Source organism: Pelophylax lessonae (assembly GCF_965119305.1).
Source record: "Pelophylax lessonae genome assembly, chromosome: 11".
NCBI lineage: Eukaryota > Metazoa > Chordata > Amphibia > Anura > Ranidae > Pelophylax > Pelophylax lessonae.
Window position 1 is genome coordinate 236685963 of NC_138778.1, and position 18345 is coordinate 236704307.

The following is an 18345-nucleotide window of genomic DNA, read 5'->3' on the forward strand; positions in this document are numbered from 1 at the left end:
CGAAGGTCATCTTGGTACACCCAGCACTGCTCAGCTGAGGCCATCTTGGAACACCCTGCATTGCTCAGCGGAGGCCATCTTGGTAAACCCTGCACTGCCCAGCGAAGGCCATCTTGGTACACCCCGCACTGCCCAGCGAAGGTCATCTTGGTACACCCAGCACTGCTCAGCTGAGGCCATCTTGGAACACCCTGCATTGCTCAGCGGAGGCCATCTTGGTAAACCCTGCACTGCCCAGCGAAGGCCATCTTGGTAAACCCCCCACTGCCCAGCGAAGGCCATCTTGGTACACCCCGCACTGCCCAGCGAAGGCCATCTTGGTACACCCCGCACTGCTCAGCGGAAGCCATCTTGGTACACCCCCCACTGCCCAGCGAAGGCCATCTTGGTACACCCTGCACTGCTCAGCGGAGGCCATCTTGGTACACCTAGCACTGCTCAGCGGAGGCCATCTTGGTACACCTTGCACTGCCCAGCGAAGGGCATCTTGGTACACCCTGCAGTGCTCAGCGGAGGCCATCTTGGTACACCCAGCACTGCTCAGCGGAGGCCATCTTGGTACACCCCGCACTGCTCAGCAGAGGCCATCTTGGTACACCCCGCACTGCCCAGCGTCCCCAATATCTCCATAAAGAGGACCGGTCACCCTCATTTCTTCTCATAGCGATAAAAGGGATCAAAAAAATTAAAGGGCGATTGTAAGACATGTAAACAGCGCCCCGCCCCCTCACACACAGAAGTGAAAACATACGCAGGTCACGCCCACATACATACACTGCGACCGCACCCAACACGTGACGTATCGCCGCGATCGTCAGAACGAGAGCAATAATTCTATCAGCCGATCTCCTCTGCAACTCCAACCCAGAGAACATTCATTGTACAGAGGAGATTGTTAGGTTCCACGGGCGTTCAGTATTTATATACTCGCTGTGACATCATCATTACCATTATACATGGAACGCCGGAATATATTCCAAGGAAATTGCTTTGAAAAATCAACGCAAATACTGCGTGTCATAAAAGAAGGCGTGTCCTAAAAAAGGCGTGTCATAAAAAAAGGCGTGTCATAAAAAAGGCGTGTCATATAAAAAGGCGTGTCCTAAAAGAAGGCGTGACATAAAAGAAGGCGTGTCATAAAAGAAGGCGTGACATAAAAGAAGGCGTGTCATAAAAGAAGGTGTGACATAAAAGAAGGCGTGTCCTAAAAAGGCGTGTCATATAATAAGGCGTGCAATAAAATAAGGCGTGTCATATAAAAAGGCGTGTCATATAATAAGGCGTGTCATAAAAGAAGGCGTGTCATATAATAAGGCGTGTGATAAAATAATGTCCCGCCTTCTGTGGATTGGCTGGGAGGAATGTGATTGGGTTCCTCCCATGTGACGTCACTATCCCTCTATACCGAGGAGAAGATTCTATATACATGGGAGGGGGCGGGGAAAACGGAGAGATGGGCGGGGTCGCACCACACTGACGGACACATAACAGATTCGGCGGGGACGCGCACGTGCACGAGCAATCACACATCGATGGCTCCGCCCAGTCCGCCTTCCACCACCAATAGGAACGATTAAAGGTGACAACGTGTGAGGAGAGCACCAATCACCGGCTAGGGCGGAGCTCCGCCCTCCAATCAGCGTACAGCAAACTGAAGAAGGGGCGGGGACCATCGCTACAAATACAATGGTAGTAGCTGTGATTGGCTGGCTGTAGGGGAAGGGGCGGAGTCGGAGATCAGATGATGTTTGTTTATTCCGGATGTGGAAGAAGCCGGGAGAAGAATGGAGACGGAGCCGGGGGGAGGGGAGAGCGCCTGTCTGTCCTACAACCAGGACTGCACGTATGGAGGAAACCAACTATATACATGGGGGGGGATACCAACTATATACATGGGGGGGATACCAACTATACTATACATGGGGGGATACCAACTATACTATACATGGGGGGATACCAACTATACTATACATGGGGAGATACCAACTATACTATACATGGGGGGATACCAACTATACTATACATGGGGGGGATACCAACTATACTATACATGGGGGGGATACCAACTATACTATACATGGGGGGATACCAACTATACTATACATGGGGGGATACCAACTATACTATACATGGGGGGGATACCAACTATACTATACATGGGGGGATACCAACTATACTATACATGGGGGGATACCAACTATACTATACATGGGGGGATACCAACTATACTATACATGGGGGGATACCAACTATACTATACATGGGGGGATACCAACTATACTATACATGGGGAGATACCAACTATACTATACATGGGGGGATACCAACTATACTATACATGGGGGGATACCAACTATATACATGGGGGGATACCAACTATATACATGGGGGAGGGATACCAACTATACTATACATGGGGGGGATACCAACTATATACATGGGGGGATACCAACTATACTATACATGGGGGGATACCAACTATATACATGGGGGGGATACCAACTATACTATACATGAGGGGGGGATACCAACTATATACATGGGGGGGATACCAACTATATACATGGGGGGATACCAACTATACTATACATGGGGGGGATACCAACTATACTATACATGGGGGGGATACCAACTATATACATGGGGGGGATACCAACTATATACATGGGGGGGATACCAACTATACTATACATGGGGGGATACCAACTATATACATGGGGGGATACCAACTATATACATGGGGGGATACCAACTATACTATACATGGGGGGGATACCAACTATATACATGGGGGGGGGGGGGATACCAACTATATACATGGGGGGGATACCAACTATATACATGGGGGGATACCAACTATACTATACATGGGGGGATACCAACTATATACATGGGGGGGGGGATACCAACTATACTATACATGGGGGGATACCAACTATACTATACATGGGGGGATACCAACTATATACATGGGGGGATACCAACTATACTATACATGGGGGGATACCAACTATATACATGGGGGGGATACCAACTATACTATACATGGGGGGGATACCAACTATACTATACATGGGGGGGGGGATACCAACTATACTATACATGGGGGGGGGGATACCAACTATACTATACATGGGGGGGGGGGTACCAACTATACTATACATGGGGGGGGGGGGGGATACCAACTATATACATGGGGGGATACCAACTATATACATGGGGGGGATACCAACTATACTATACATGGGGGGGATACCAACTATACTATACATGGGGGGATACCAACTATACTATACATGGGGGGGGTACCAACTATACTATACATGGGGGGGGGGGGGATACCAACTATATACATGGGGGGATACCAACTATATACATGGGGGGATACCAACTATACTATACATGGGGGGAGATACCAACTATATACATGGGGGGGATACCAACTATACTATACATGGGGGGGATACCAACTATATACATGGGGGGGATACCAACTATACTATACATGGGGGGGATACCAACTATACTATACATGGGGGGGATACCAACTATACTATACATGGGGGGATACCAACTATATACATGGGGGGGATACCAACTATACTATACATGGGGGGATACCAACTATATACATGGGGGGATACCAACTATATACATGGGGGGATACCAACTATACTATACATGGGGGGGATACCAACTATATACATGGGGGGGGGGGATACCAACTATATACATGGGGGGGATACCAACTATATACATGGGGGGATACCAACTACCAACTATATACATGGGGGGATACCAACTATACTATACATGGGGGGATACCAACTATATACATGGGGGGATACCAACTATACTATACATGGGGGGATACCAACTATACTATACATGGGGGGGATACCAACTATATACATGGGGGGGGGGGATACCAACTATACTATACATGGGGGGATACCAACTATACTATACATGGGGGGATACCAACTATATACATGGGGGGATACCAACTATACTATACATGGGGGGATACCAACTATATACATGGGGGGGATACCAACTATACTATACATGGGGGGGATACCAACTATACTATACATGGGGGGGATACCAACTATACTATACATGGGGGGGGGGATACCAACTATACTATACATGGGGGGGGGGATACCAACTATACTATACATGGGGGGGGGGGGGGTACCAACTATACTATACATGGGGGGGGGGGGATACCAACTATATACATGGGGGGATACCAACTATATACATGGGGGGGATACCAACTATACTATACATGGGGGGGATACCAACTATACTATACATGGGGGGATACCAACTATACTATACATGGGGGGGGGGGTACCAACTATACTATACATGGGGGGGGGGGGGGATACCAACTATATACATGGGGGGATACCAACTATATACATGGGGGGATACCAACTATACTATACATGGGGGGAGATACCAACTATATACATGGGGGGATACCAACTATATACATGGGGGGGATACCAACTATACTATACATGGGGGGGGATACCAACTATACTATACATGGGGGGGATACCAACTATATACATGGGGGGATACCAACTATATACATGGGGGGGATACCAACTATACTATACATGGGGGGATACCAACTATATACATGGGGGGAGATACCAACTATATACATGGGGGGAGATACCAACTATATACATGGGGGGATACCAACTATACTATACATGGGGGGATACCAACTATACTATACATGGGGGGATACCAACTATATACATGGGGGGGATACCAACTATACTATACATGGGGGGATACCAACTATACTATACATGGGGGGATACCAACTATATACATGGGGGGAGATACCAACTATATACATGGGGGGATACCAACTATACTATACATGGGGGGGGGGGGGATACCAACTATACTATACATGGGGGGGGGGGATACCAACTATACTATACATGGGGGGGGGGGGATACCAACTATATACATGGGGGGATACCAACTATATACATGGGGGGATACCAACTATATACATGGGGGGGATACCAACTATACTATACATGGGGGGATACCAACTATACTATACATGGGGGGATACCAACTATATACATGGGGGGAGATACCAACTATATACATGGGGGGATACCAACTATATACATGGGGGGAGATACCAACTATACTATACATGGGGGGATACCAACTATACTATACATGGGGGGATACCAACTATACTATACATGGGGGGATACCAACTATATACATGGGGGGAGATACCAACTATATACATGGGGGGATACCAACTATATACATGGGGGGAGATACCAACTATACTATACATGGGGGGATACCAACTATACTATACATGGGGGGATACCAACTATACTATACATGGGGGGATACCAACTATACTATACATGGGGGGGATACCAACTATACTATACATGGGGGGAGATACCAACTATATACATGGGGGGATACCAACTATACTATACATGGGGGGGATACCAACTATATACATGGGGGGATACCAACTATATACATGGGGGGGATACCAACTATACTATACATGGGGGGGATACCAACTATACTATACATGGGGGGGATACCAACTATACTATACATGGGGGGGATACCAACTATATACATGGGGGGAGATACCAACTATATACATGGGGGGATACCAACTATACTATACATGGGGGGGATACCAACTATATACATGGGGGGAGATACCAACTATATACATGGGGGGAGATACCAACTATATACATGGGGGGATACCAACTATACTATACATGGGGGGATACCAACTATACTATACATGGGGGGATACCAACTATATACATGGGGGGAGATACCAACTATATACATGGGGGGATACCAACTATACTATACATGGGGGGGATACCAACTATACTATACATGGGGGGATACCAACTATACTATACATGGGGGGATACCAACTATATACATGGGGGGAGATACCAACTATATACATGGGGGGATACCAACTATACTATACATGGGGGGATACCAACTATATACATGGGGGGGATACCAACTATACTATACATGGGGGGATACCAACTATACTATACATGGGGGGGGGGGGATACCAACTATACTATACATGGGGGGGGGGGATACCAACTATACTATACATGGGGGGGGGGGGATACCAACTATACTATACATGGGGGGGGGGATACCAACTATACTATACATGGGGGGGGGGGATACCAACTATATACATGGGGGGATACCAACTATATACATGGGGGGGATACCAACTATACTATACATGGGGGGATACCAACTATACTATACATGGGGGGATACCAACTATATACATGGGGGGATACCAACTATACTATACATGGGGGGATACCAACTATATACATGGGGGGGATACCAACTATACTATACATGGGGGGGATACCAACTATACTATACATGGGGGGGGGGATACCAACTATACTATACATGGGGGGGGGGGTACCAACTATACTATACATGGGGGGGGGGGGATACCAACTATATACATGGGGGGATACCAACTATATACATGGGGGGGATACCAACTATACTATACATGGGGGGGATACCAACTATACTATACATGGGGGGATACCAACTATACTATACATGGGGGGGGGGGTACCAACTATACTATACATGGGGGGGGGGGGATACCAACTATATACATGGGGGGATACCAACTATATACATGGGGGGATACCAACTATACTATACATGGGGGGAGATACCAACTATATACATGGGGGGGAATACCAACTATACTATACATGGGGGGGATACCAACTATATACATGGGGGGGATACCAACTATACTATACATGGGGGGGATACCAACTATACTATACATGGGGGGGATACCAACTATATACATGGGGGGATACCAACTATATACATGGGGGGGATACCAACTATACTATACATGGGGGGATACCAACTATATACATGGGGGGAGATACCAACTATATACATGGGGGGAGATACCAACTATATACATGGGGGGATACCAACTATACTATACATGGGGGGATACCAACTATACTATACATGGGGGGATACCAACTATATACATGGGGGGGATACCAACTATACTATACATGGGGGGATACCAACTATATACATGGGGGGATACCAACTATATACATGGGGGGATACCAACTATACTATACATGGGGGGGATACCAACTATATACATGGGGGGGGGGATACCAACTATATACATGGGGGGGATACCAACTATATACATGGGGGGATACCAACTATACTATACATGGGGGGATACCAACTATATACATGGGGGGATACCAACTATACTATACATGGGGGGATACCAACTATACTATACATGGGGGGGATACCAACTATATACATGGGGGGGGGGGATACCAACTATACTATACATGGGGGGATACCAACTATACTATACATGGGGGGATACCAACTATATACATGGGGGGATACCAACTATACTATACATGGGGGGATACCAACTATATACATGGGGGGGATACCAACTATACTATACATGGGGGGGATACCAACTATACTATACATGGGGGGGATACCAACTATACTATACATGGGGGGGGGGATACCAACTATACTATACATGGGGGGGGGGGATACCAACTATACTATACATGGGGGGGGGGGTACCAACTATACTATACATGGGGGGGGGGGATACCAACTATATACATGGGGGGATACCAACTATATACATGGGGGGGTACCAACTATACTATACATGGGGGGGATACCAACTATACTATACATGGGGGGATACCAACTATACTATACATGGGGGGGGGGGGTACCAACTATACTATACATGGGGGGGGGGGGATACCAACTATATACATGGGGGGATACCAACTATATACATGGGGGGATACCAACTATACTATACATGGGGGGAGATACCAACTATATACATGGGGGGATACCAACTATATACATGGGGGGGATACCAACTATACTATACATGGGGGGATACCAACTATACTATACATGGGGGGATACCAACTATACTATACATGGGGAGATACCAACTATACTATACATGGGGGGATACCAACTATACTATACATGGGGGGGATACCAACTATACTATACATGGGGGGGATACCAACTATACTATACATGGGGGGATACCAACTATACTATACATGGGGGGATACCAACTATACTATACATGGGGGGGATACCAACTATACTATACATGGGGGGATACCAACTATACTATACATGGGGGGATACCAACTATACTATACATGGGGGGATACCAACTATACTATACATGGGGGGGATACCAACTATACTATACATGGGGGGGATACCAACTATACTATACATGGGGGGATACCAACTATACTATACATGGGGGGATACCAACTATACTATACATGGGGGGGATACCAACTATACTATACATGGGGGGGATACCAACTATACTATACATGGGGGGATACCAACTATACTATACATGGGGGGATACCAACTATACTATACATGGGGGGGATACCAACTATACTATACATGGGGGGGATACCAACTATATACATGGGGGGGGATACCAACTATACTATACATGGGGGAGGGATACCAACTATACTATACATGGGGGGATACCAACTATACTATACATGGGGGAGGGATACCAACTATACTATACATGGGGGGGATACCAACTATACTATACATGGGGGGATACCAACTATATACATGGGGGGATACCAACTATATACATGGGGGAGGGATACCAACTATACTATACATGGGGGGGATACCAACTATATACATGGGGGAGGGATACCAACTATACTATACATGGGGGGGATACCAACTATATACATGGGGGGATACCAACTATATACATGGGGGAGGGATACCAACTATACTATACATGGGGGGGATACCAACTATATACATGGGGGGATACCAACTATACTATACATGGGGGGATACCAACTATATACATGGGGGGGATACCAACTATACTATACATGAGGGGGATACCAACTATATACATGGGGGGGATACCAACTATATACATGGGGGGATACCAACTATACTATACATGGGGGGGATACCAACTATACTATACATGGGGGGGATACCAACTATATACATGGGGGGGATACCAACTATATACATGGGGGGATACCAACTATACTATACATGGGGGATACCAACTATATACATGGGGGGATACCAACTATATACATGGGGGGATACCAACTATACTATACATGGGGGGGATACCAACTATATACATGGGGGGGGGGGATACCAACTATATACATGGGGGGGATACCAACTATATACATGGGGGGATACCAACTATACTATACATGGGGGGATACCAACTATATACATGGGGGGGGGGGATACCAACTATACTATACATGGGGGGATACCAACTATACTATACATGGGGGGATACCAACTATATACATGGGGGGATACCAACTATACTATACATGGGGGGATACCAACTATATACATGGGGGGGATACCAACTATACTATACATGGGGGGATACCAACTATACTATACATGGGGGGGGGGATACCAACTATACTATACATGGGGGGGGGGGATACCAACTATACTATACATGGGGGGGGGGTACCAACTATACTATACATGGGGGGGGGGGGGGATACCAACTATATACATGGGGGGATACCAACTATATACATGGGGGGGATACCAACTATACTATACATGGGGGGGATACCAACTATACTATACATGGGGGGATACCAACTATACTATACATGGGGGGGGTACCAACTATACTATACATGGGGGGGGGGGGGATACCAACTATATACATGGGGGGATACCAACTATATACATGGGGGGATACCAACTATACTATACATGGGGGGAGATACCAACTATATACATGGGGGGGATACCAACTATACTATACATGGGGGGGATACCAACTATATACATGGGGGGGATACCAACTATACTATACATGGGGGGGATACCAACTATACTATACATGGGGGGGATACCAACTATATACATGGGGGGATACCAACTATATACATGGGGGGGATACCAACTATACTATACATGGGGGGATACCAACTATATACATGGGGGGAGATACCAACTATATACATGGGGGAGTACCAACTATATACATGGGGGGATACCAACTATACTATACATGGGGGGATACCAACTATACTATACATGGGGGGATACCAACTATATACATGGGGGGATACCAACTATACTATACATGGGGGGATACCAACTATATACATGGGGGGATACCAACTATATACATGGGGGATACCAACTATACTATACATGGGGGGGATACCAACTATATACATGGGGGGGGGGGATACCAACTATATACATGGGGGGGATACCAACTATATACATGGGGGGATACCAACTATACTATACATGGGGGGATACCAACTATATACATGGGGGGATACCAACTATACTATACATGGGGGGATACCAACTATACTATACATGGGGGGATACCAACTATATACATGGGGGGGGGGGGGATACCAACTATACTATACATGGGGGGATACCAACTATACTATACATGGGGGGATACCAACTATATACATGGGGGGATACCAACTATACTATACATGGGGGGATACCAACTATATACATGGGGGGGATACCAACTATACTATACATGGGGGGGATACCAACTATACTATACATGGGGGGGATACCAACTATACTATACATGGGGGGGGGGATACCAACTATACTATACATGGGGGGGGGATACCAACTATACTATACATGGGGGGGGGGGGGTACCAACTATACTATACATGGGGGGGGGGGGGATACCAACTATATACATGGGGGGATACCAACTATATACATGGGGGGGATACCAACTATACTATACATGGGGGGGATACCAACTATACTATACATGGGGGGATACCAACTATACTATACATGGGGGGGGGGGTACCAACTATACTATACATGGGGGGGGGGGGGGGGATACCAACTATATACATGGGGGGATACCAACTATATACATGGGGGGATACCAACTATACTATACATGGGGGGAGATACCAACTATATACATGGGGGGATACCAACTATATACATGGGGGGGATACCAACTATACTATACATGGGGGGGGATACCAACTATACTATACATGGGGGGGATACCAACTATATACATGGGGGGATACCAACTATATACATGGGGGGGATACCAACTATACTATACATGGGGGGATACCAACTATATACATGGGGGGAGATACCAACTATATACATGGGGGGAGATACCAACTATATACATGGGGGGATACCAACTATACTATACATGGGGGGATACCAACTATACTATACATGGGGGGGATACCAACTATATACATGGGGGGGATACCAACTATACTATACATGGGGGGATACCAACTATACTATACATGGGGGGATACCAACTATATACATGGGGGGAGATACCAACTATATACATGGGGGGATACCAACTATACTATACATGGGGGGGGGGGGGGATACCAACTATACTATACATGGGGGGGGGGGATACCAACTATACTATACATGGGGGGGGGGGATACCAACTATATACATGGGGGATACCAACTATATACATGGGGGGATACCAACTATATACATGGGGGGGATACCAACTATACTATACATGGGGGGATACCAACTATACTATACATGGGGGGATACCAACTATATACATGGGGGGAGATACCAACTATATACATGGGGGATACCAACTATATACATGGGGGGAGATACCAACTATACTATACATGGGGGGATACCAACTATACTATACATGGGGGGATACCAACTATACTATACATGGGGGGATACCAACTATATACATGGGGGAGATACCAACTATATACATGGGGGGATACCAACTATATACATGGGGGGAGATACCAACTATACTATACATGGGGGATACCAACTATACTATACATGGGGGGATACCAACTATACTATACATGGGGGGATACCAACTATACTATACATGGGGGGGGATACCAACTATACTATACATGGGGGGAGATACCAACTATATACATGGGGGGATACCAACTATACTATACATGGGGGGGATACCAACTATATACATGGGGGGATACCAACTATATACATGGGGGGGATACCAACTATACTATACATGGGGGGGATACCAACTATACTATACATGGGGGGGATACCAACTATACTATACATGGGGGGGATACCAACTATATACATGGGGGGAGATACCAACTATATACATGGGGGGATACCAACTATACTATACATGGGGGGGATACCAACTATATACATGGGGGGAGATACCAACTATATACATGGGGGGAGATACCAACTATATACATGGGGGGATACCAACTATACTATACATGGGGGGATACCAACTATACTATACATGGGGGGATACCAACTATATACATGGGGGGAGATACCAACTATATACATGGGGGGATACCAACTATACTATACATGGGGGGGGATACCAACTATACTATACATGGGGGGATACCAACTATACTATACATGGGGGGATACCAACTATATACATGGGGGGAGATACCAACTATATACATGGGGGGATACCAACTATACTATACATGGGGGGATACCAACTATATACATGGGGGGGATACCAACTATACTATACATGGGGGGATACCAACTATACTATACATGGGGGGGGGGGGGATACCAACTATACTATACATGGGGGGATACCAACTATACTATACATGGGGGGGGGGATACCAACTATACTATACATGGGGGGGGGGGATACCAACTATACTATACATGGGGGGGGGGATACCAACTATACTATACATGGGGGGGGGGATACCAACTATATACATGGGGGGATACCAACTATATACATGGGGGGGATACCAACTATACTATACATGGGGGATACCAACTATACTATACATGGGGGGATACCAACTATATACATGGGGGGATACCAACTATACTATACATGGGGGGATACCAACTATATACATGGGGGGGATACCAACTATACTATACATGGGGGGGATACCAACTATACTATACATGGGGGGGGGGATACCAACTATACTATACATGGGGGGGGGGGGATACCAACTATACTATACATGGGGGGGGGGGGGGTACCAACTATACTATACATGGGGGGGGGGGGGATACCAACTATATACATGGGGGGATACCAACTATATACATGGGGGGGATACCAACTATACTATACATGGGGGGGATACCAACTATACTATACATGGGGGGATACCAACTATACTATACATGGGGGGGGGGGGGTACCAACTATACTATACATGGGGGGGGGGGGATACCAACTATATACATGGGGGGATACCAACTATATACATGGGGGGATACCAACTATACTATACATGGGGGGAGATACCAACTATATACATGGGGGGGAATACCAACTATACTATACATGGGGGGATACCAACTATATACATGGGGGGGATACCAACTATACTATACATGGGGGGGATACCAACTATACTATACATGGGGGGATACCAACTATATACATGGGGGGATACCAACTATATACATGGGGGGGATACCAACTATACTATACATGGGGGGATACCAACTATATACATGGGGGGAGATACCAACTATATACATGGGGGGAGATACCAACTATATACATGGGGGGATACCAACTATACTATACATGGGGGGATACCAACTATACTATACATGGGGGGATACCAACTATATACATGGGGGGGATACCAACTATACTATACATGGGGGGATACCAACTATATACATGGGGGGATACCAACTATATACATGGGGGGATACCAACTATACTATACATGGGGGGGATACCAACTATATACATGGGGGGGGGGATACCAACTATATACATGGGGGGGATACCAACTATATACATGGGGGGATACCAACTATACTATACATGGGGGGATACCAACTATATACATGGGGGGATACCAACTATACTATACATGGGGGGATACCAACTATACTATACATGGGGGGGATACCAACTATATACATGGGGGGGGGGGATACCAACTATACTATACATGGGGGGATACCAACTATACTATACATGGGGGGATACCAACTATATACATGGGGGGATACCAACTATACTATACATGGGGGGATACCAACTATATACATGGGGGGGATACCAACTATACTATACATGGGGGGGATACCAACTATACTATACATGGGGGGGATACCAACTATACTATACATGGGGGGGGGGATACCAACTATACTATACATGGGGGGGGGGATACCAACTATACTATACATGGGGGGGGGGGGTACCAACTATACTATACATGGGGGGGGGGGGGATACCAACTATATACATGGGGGGATACCAACTATATACATGGGGGGGTACCAACTATACTATACATGGGGGGGATACCAACTATACTATACATGGGGGATACCAACTATACTATACATGGGGGGGGGGGGTACCAACTATACTATACATGGGGGGGGGGGGGGGATACCAACTATATACATGGGGGGATACCAACTATATACATGGGGGATACCAACTATACTATACATGGGGGGAGATACCAACTATATACATGGGGGGATACCAACTATATACATGGGGGGGATACCAACTATACTATACATGGGGGGGGATACCAACTATACTATACATGGGGGGATACCAACTATATACATGGGGGGATACCAACTATATACATGGGGGGGATACCAACTATACTATACATGGGGGGATACCAACTATATACATGGGGGGAGATACCAACTATATACATGGGGGGAGATACCAACTATATACATGGGGGGATACCAACTATACTATACATGGGGGGATACCAACTATACTATACATGGGGGGATACCAACTATATACATGGGGGGGATACCAACTATACTATACATGGGGGGATACCAACTATACTATACATGGGGGGATACCAACTATATACATGGGGGGAGATACCAACTATATACATGGGGGGATACCAACTATACTATACATGGGGGGGGGATACCAACTATACTATACATGGGGGGGGGGATACCAACTATACTATACATGGGGGGGGGGGGGATACCAACTATATACATGGGGGGATACCAACTATATACATGGGGGGGATACCAACTATACTATACATGGGGGGATACCAACTATACTATACATGGGGGGATACCAACTATATACATGGGGGGAGATACCAACTATATACATGGGGGGATACCAACTATATACATGGGGGAGATACCAACTATACTATACATGGGGGATACCAACTATACTATACATGGGGGGATACCAACTATACTATACATGGGGGGATACCAACTATACTATACATGGGGGGATACCAACTATATACATGGGGGGAGATACCAACTATATACATGGGGGGATACCAACTATACTATACATGGGGGGGGGGGGGGATACCAACTATACTATACATGGGGGGGGGGGATACCAACTATACTATACATGGGGGGGGGGGGATACCAACTATATACATGGGGGGATACCAACTATATACATGGGGGGGATACCAACTATACTATACATGGGGGGATACCAACTATACTATACATGGGGGGATACCAACTATATACATGGGGGAGATACCAACTATATACATGGGGGGATACCAACTATATACATGGGGGGGATACCAACTATACTATACATGGGGGGGTACCAACTATACTATACATGGGGGGATACCAACTATACTATACATGGGGGGATACCAACTATACTATACATGGGGGGGGGGGGTACCAACTATACTATACATGGGGGGGGGGGGGGGATACCAACTATATACATGGGGGGATACCAACTATATACATGGGGGGATACCAACTATACTATACATGGGGGGAGATACCAACTATATACATGGGGGGATACCAACTATATACATGGGGGGGATACCAACTATACTATACATGGGGGGGGATACCAACTATACTATACATGGGGGGGATACCAACTATATACATGGGGGGATACCAACTATATACATGGGGGGGATACCAACTATACTATACATGGGGGGATACCAACTATATACATGGGGGAGATACCAACTATATACATGGGGGGAGATACCAACTATATACATGGGGGGATACCAACTATACTATACATGGGGGGATACCAACTATACTATACATGGGGGGATACCAACTATATACATGGGGGGGATACCAACTATACTATACATGGGGGGATACCAACTATACTATACATGGGGGGATACCAACTATATACATGGGGGGAGATACCAACTATATACATGGGGGGATACCAACTATACTATACATGGGGGGGGGGGGGATACCAACTATACTATACATGGGGGGGGGGGATACCAACTATACTATACATGGGGGGGGGGGATACCAACTATATACATGGGGGGATACCAACTATATACATGGGGGGGATACCAACTATACTATACATGGGGGGATACCAACTATACTATACATGGGGGGATACCAACTATATACATGGGGGGAGATACCAACTATATACATGGGGGGATACCAACTATATACATGGGGGGAGATACCAACTATACTATACATGGGGGATACCAACTATACTATACATGGGGGGATACCAACTATACTATACATGGGGGGATACCAACTATACTATACATGGGGGGATACCAACTATATACATGGGGGGAGATACCAACTATATACATGGGGGGATACCAACTATATACATGGGGGGAGATACCAACTATACTATACATGGGGGATACCAACTATACTATACATGGGGGGGATACCAACTATACTATACATGGGGGGATACCAACTATACTATACTATACATGGGGGGGATACCAACTATACTATACATGGGGGAGATACCAACTATATACATGGGGGGATACCAACTATACTATACATGGGGGGGATACCAACTATATACATGGGGGGATACCAACTATATACATGGGGGGATACCAACTATACTATACATGGGGGGATACCAACTATACTATACATGGGGGGGATACCAACTATACTATACATGGGGGGGATACCAACTATATACATGGGGGGAGATACCAACTATATACATGGGGGGATACCAACTATACTATACATGGGGGGGATACCAACTATATACAGGGGGGAGATACCACTATATACATGGGGGGAGATACCAACTATATACATGGGGGGATACCAACTATACTATACATGGGGGGATACCAACTATACTATACATGGGGGGATACCAACTATATACATGGGGGAGATACCAACTATATACATGGGGGGATACCAACTATACTATACATGGGGGGGATACCAACTATACTATACATGGGGGGATACCAACTATACTATACATGGGGGGATACCAACTATATACATGGGGGGAGATACCAACTATATACATGGGGGGATACCAACTATACTATACATGGGGGGATACCAACTATACTATACATGGGGGGGATACCAACTACTATACATGGGGGGGATACCAACTATACTATACATGGGGGGGGGGGATACCAACTATACTATACATGGGGGGGGGGGATACCAACTATACTATACATGGGGGGGGGATACCAACTATACTATACATGGGGGGGGGGGATACCAACTATACTATACATGGGGGGGGGGATACCAACTATATACATGGGGGGATACCAACTATATACATGGGGGGATACCAACTATACTATACATGGGGGGATACCAACTATACTATACATGGGGGGATACCAACTATATACATGGGGGGAGATACCAACTATATACATGGGGGGATACCAACTATATACATGGGGGGAGATACCAACTATACTATACATGGGGGGATACCAACTATACTATACATGGGGGGATACCAACTATACTATACATGGGGGGATACCAACTATACTATACATGGGGGGATACCAACTATATACATGGGGGAGATACCAACTATATACATGGGGGGATACCAACTATATACATGGGGGGAGATACCAACTATACTATACATGGGGGATACCAACTATACTATACATGGGGGGATACCAACTATACTATACATGGGGGGATACCAACTATACTATACATGGGGGGGATACCAACTATACTATACATGGGGGGGAGATACAACTATATACATGGGGGGATACCAACTATACTATACATGGGGGGGATACC

The 18345-nt window shown here is 45.9% G+C and overlaps 1 protein-coding gene across 1 annotated transcript in view; it reads left to right on the top strand.

Moving 5' to 3' along the window:
* The first annotated feature begins 1735 nt into the window (after positions 1–1735).
* Positions 1736–18345, top strand: part of WIPI1 (WD repeat domain, phosphoinositide interacting 1) — a 106594-nt gene continuing 89984 nt past the window's right edge. The window contains exon 1 of the mRNA XM_082271217.1: positions 1736–1843. Coding sequence (XP_082127343.1) covers positions 1785–1843 — 59 coding nt within the window. The 5' untranslated portion in view covers positions 1736–1784. The remainder of the gene's footprint in view (positions 1844–18345) is intronic.